Source organism: Rhincodon typus, unplaced genomic scaffold, assembly GCF_021869965.1.
Source record: "Rhincodon typus isolate 14 unplaced genomic scaffold, sRhiTyp1.1 hic_rhity00011192, whole genome shotgun sequence".
Classification (NCBI taxonomy): domain Eukaryota; kingdom Metazoa; phylum Chordata; class Chondrichthyes; order Orectolobiformes; family Rhincodontidae; genus Rhincodon; species Rhincodon typus.
The window spans coordinates 3154-6803 of record NW_025976830.1 but is presented as its reverse complement, the minus strand read 5'-3'; the positions used below and the strand labels follow the sequence as shown (position 1 = coordinate 6803).

The 3650-nt window shown below is 49.9% G+C and overlaps 1 protein-coding gene across 1 annotated transcript; it reads left to right on the top strand.

Moving 5' to 3' along the window:
• Positions 1 to 1541: 1541 nt before the first annotated feature.
• On the top strand, positions 1542 to 3148 carry LOC125482489 (SPEG neighbor protein-like; the record flags this gene model as incomplete). The annotated part of the gene is made up of 2 exons (XM_048594575.1): positions 1542 to 1834; positions 3010 to 3148. Coding segments are annotated over 2 exons (432 nt in total), but the record flags the coding sequence as incomplete, so codon positions are not given.
• Positions 3149 to 3650: the final 502 nt, after the last annotated feature.

Sequence of the window (3650 nt, the reverse complement as noted above, 5' to 3'; positions counted from 1 at the left end):
TATCTGCCCACTGCCCCGTCACCCGTATCTGCTCACTGCCCCATCACCTGTATCTGCTCACTGCCCCGTCGCTCATATCCATTCACTGCCCCCTCACCCATATCTGCTCACTGCCCCATCACCCATATCTGCTCACTGTCCTGTCACCCATATCCGCTCACTGTCGCATTACCCATATCTGATCACTCTCCTATCACCCATATCCACTCGCTGTCCCATCACCCACATCCACTCACTGTGTCAGCACCCATATCCGCTCACTGTGTCAGCACCCGTATCCACTCACTGTGTCACCACCCATATCCACTTGCTATTTCAGTCCATTTGCTAGTGAAATCCTTGTCCGTACGATATCACCTTCAAACACAGCACCATCAATGACCAACTGCCCTCTAGTCTCTCCTCCTACTCCCTCTGCGAAGCCCCCCTTCTCCATATATGGGCCCCGCATTGACTATCCCTTTGCTTCTACTATCTCACTGACCTGCAGTTTCTTACTATCCCCATGTAACCCTCCTCTCCCTGTTTCTTTTTCCGCTCCCCCCCCCCCCGACATTGAACATCCTGAGCTGTGAATCTGAAAGCCTGTCAAACTCCATTCAGAGCCTCGCCCTGTTCTCGACAACACCTTCCATGAACTCTTTCATTCTTCACACACTGGCTAAAATCAGAGGGACACTGCCATAATGGAGGGCGGGAGCAGTTTCAACCAGAAACTTTCAAAAGAGATTTAAAAAAATATTGGAACAGTAAAAAAAATAGAAGTACCATGAGGAAAGGCCAAATAAATTATATTCTATTTGTTCATGGGAAGTGGGTGTCGCTGGCTGGTCAGTATTTATTGTCCATCCCTAGTTGCCCCTTGAGAAGGTGGGGGTGAGCTGCCTTCTTGAACCGCTGCAGTCCTCCTGCTGTGGGTTGACCCCAATGCCCTTAGGGAGGGAATTCCAGGATTCTGACCCAGCGACAGTGAAGGAACGACGATATATTTCCAAGTCAGGATGGTGGGTGGCTTGGAGGGGAACTTGCAGGGGGTGGTGTTCCCATGTATCTGCTGTCCTTGTCCTTCTAGATGGAAGTGGTGGTGGGTTTGGAAGGTGCTGTCTGAGGATCTTTGGTGAATTTCTGCAGTGCATCTTGTAGATAGTACACACTGCTGCTACTGAGCGTCGGTGATGGAGGGAGTGGGATGTTTGTGGATGTGGTCCCAATCAAGCGGCTGCTTTGTCCTGGATGGTGTCAGGCTTCTTGAGTGTTGTTGGGGCTGCACCCATCCAGGAAAGTGGGGAGTATTCCATCCCACTCCTGACCTGTGCCTTGTAGATGGTGGACAGGCTCTGAGGAGGCAGGAGGTGAGTTACTTGCTGCAGTATTCCCAGCTTCTGGCCTGCTCTTGTAGCCACTGTGTTTATGTGGTGAGTCCAGTTGAGTTTCTGGTCAATGATAACCCCCAAGATGTTGATAGACAGCCTGCCAGGAATGGCTGAATGGCCACCTGTGCTATCACATGTGGGGATCATATTGACCTCCTGAGGTTATAGAGCCCGCCGTGCGTGAGGGTCTCTCAGTTTGACCTCAGGGCTTTGGAGATTCTCTGGCTGACTGTGTCACTCAACCACCCCACACCCCACCCCCCCACGCCCCCACCCCCCATCTTGGTGGGTCGCCCTCACTCGGTCTGTCTCGTTGCAGTCCCAGGGAAGATTCAGAAGGGTCCGGATAGCGTGAAAGTGAAGGTGGGGCAGACGGTGAAGCTGGTTGCTCACATCAGCGGTGAGCCTGAGCCTGACGTTGGATGGGCCAAGGATGGTGAGGACGTGGAAGAGGATGACAGGTAACAGGGTCTCAGCCCAGGCCCCGTGGTGGCGAGAGAGGGGGTGGAGGAGTTGATCTCCGGGGACAGGTTACATCTCAGTCTGGGCTCAGAGCCGCAGGTCCTTGGGGGCAGGCCGCATTTGTTTCCATGGAAACTCATTTCAAAGACTAGATTTTTTTTAATCTCACTCCGAGGGCCGTGGGTGTCAATGGCAATTTTTAGTCCATACCGCAGAGGAGGGGCTGGTAGTGAGGTTTCACTTGGTGCCTCTGTCAAGACCAGCATTTGTTGCACAGCCCTAATTGCCCCCTGAACTGTGTATCTTGTTGGGCCTTTTCAGAGGGTAGTTAAAAATCACCCACATTGACTGTGGTTCTGAAGTCACATGTAGGCCAGACCAGGTAAGGATGGAGGTTTCCATCCCTAAAGGACATTAGTGACTCAGGTGGATTTTTCCCAACAATCGACAATTGATTCATGGTCATCCTTAGATTCTTAATCCCCGATTTCTATTGAATTCAAATTCCACCATCTGTCATGGCAGGATTCGAACCTGAGTCTCCAGAACATTACCAGACTCTCTGGATTAATAGGGTACAGTGATAATAGCACTGGGCCATTGCTCCCCATTATTACCATAACACCATTCCCTCCCCTTCTGCCATCAACAGGTGATTGAGGGTCCGAATAGTGAAGAGAGGTAGCTTTCATGCAGGAGATCTGCCATGATCTTAATGGATGGCACAGCAGGCTCAAAGGGCCGAATGGCCTACCTGATTTTTGAATTGAAATGACACTAAGCCTGAAGGATCTCTGTGTTGGAGGTCTCAAAGTCATCTCTGTCCTTGGGCAATGGGACCAGAGAGGGGACTGGGAGAAACATTAATTCAGCTGGGATCTGGAAGACACTGTCCGAAAGGCTGGGGGTAATAGGTTCATTGGAGCTTTCAAACGGGGGAATTGAAGATGGGAAATTTGCTTGGGGGGCGGGATGTGCAAAGTATGAGGGGCATTGAGATTACTTGCAAAGGGCTGGCACCAGCACAGTAGGCCAAAAGGCCCCTTCAAGCACTATGTTTCTAGGTTCCTGCATGGGATGTGTGATGGGAATGGAGAGGGGAAAGGATGGGGAAAAGGTTTTACTGTGAGCTTCGTTGGGAAACTCAGCTCCTCTCTGCCTCTCTCTGTCTCAGATTGTTTTATGATATTGATGAAGACACCACCACACTGACTATCAAAAATGTCACAAAAGCAGATGCTGGGAAGTACGAAGTCTTCGTAGAGAACAGTCTGGGAATGGACCAGTCGTTTGCCAGAGTTGATGTCATCTGATTTCTCTCACTCGCCATCTCTTTCCCTCCCTGTCGGTTGCTCTCCCTGTCTCTCTCACACTCTCTCCATCTCTCTAACACTGTTTTAATAGTCTGGGAGCTGTATATCCCCCTGACTATCACAATCACTGCTGTCACTCCCTCTGGCTCATACTGAGAGGCAGTCGAAGGTTAGTGACCCATCCTCAGGGATCACAGATGGTTGGTGCTAGTACTCCATTCCTCACTACTGACCCACTCGTTGGGGTGAAACCGCTTTTGTTTAAAATAAAGATTTGAAACTGTTTCACTAATAAGGTGAGTGTGTGTGCTGTCACTGTTTACATCAGAGAGGGTTCAAAACACAACAACTGAGGGGTTTATCCATCATCAACACAATTATCCCCAGTAAGGAAAACATGAATGATGAACTGTCAGAGGGAGAGAATGATGAACTGATGGAGAGATAGAATGATAAACTGTCAGAGGGAGAGAATGATGAACTGTCAGAGGGAGAGAATGAT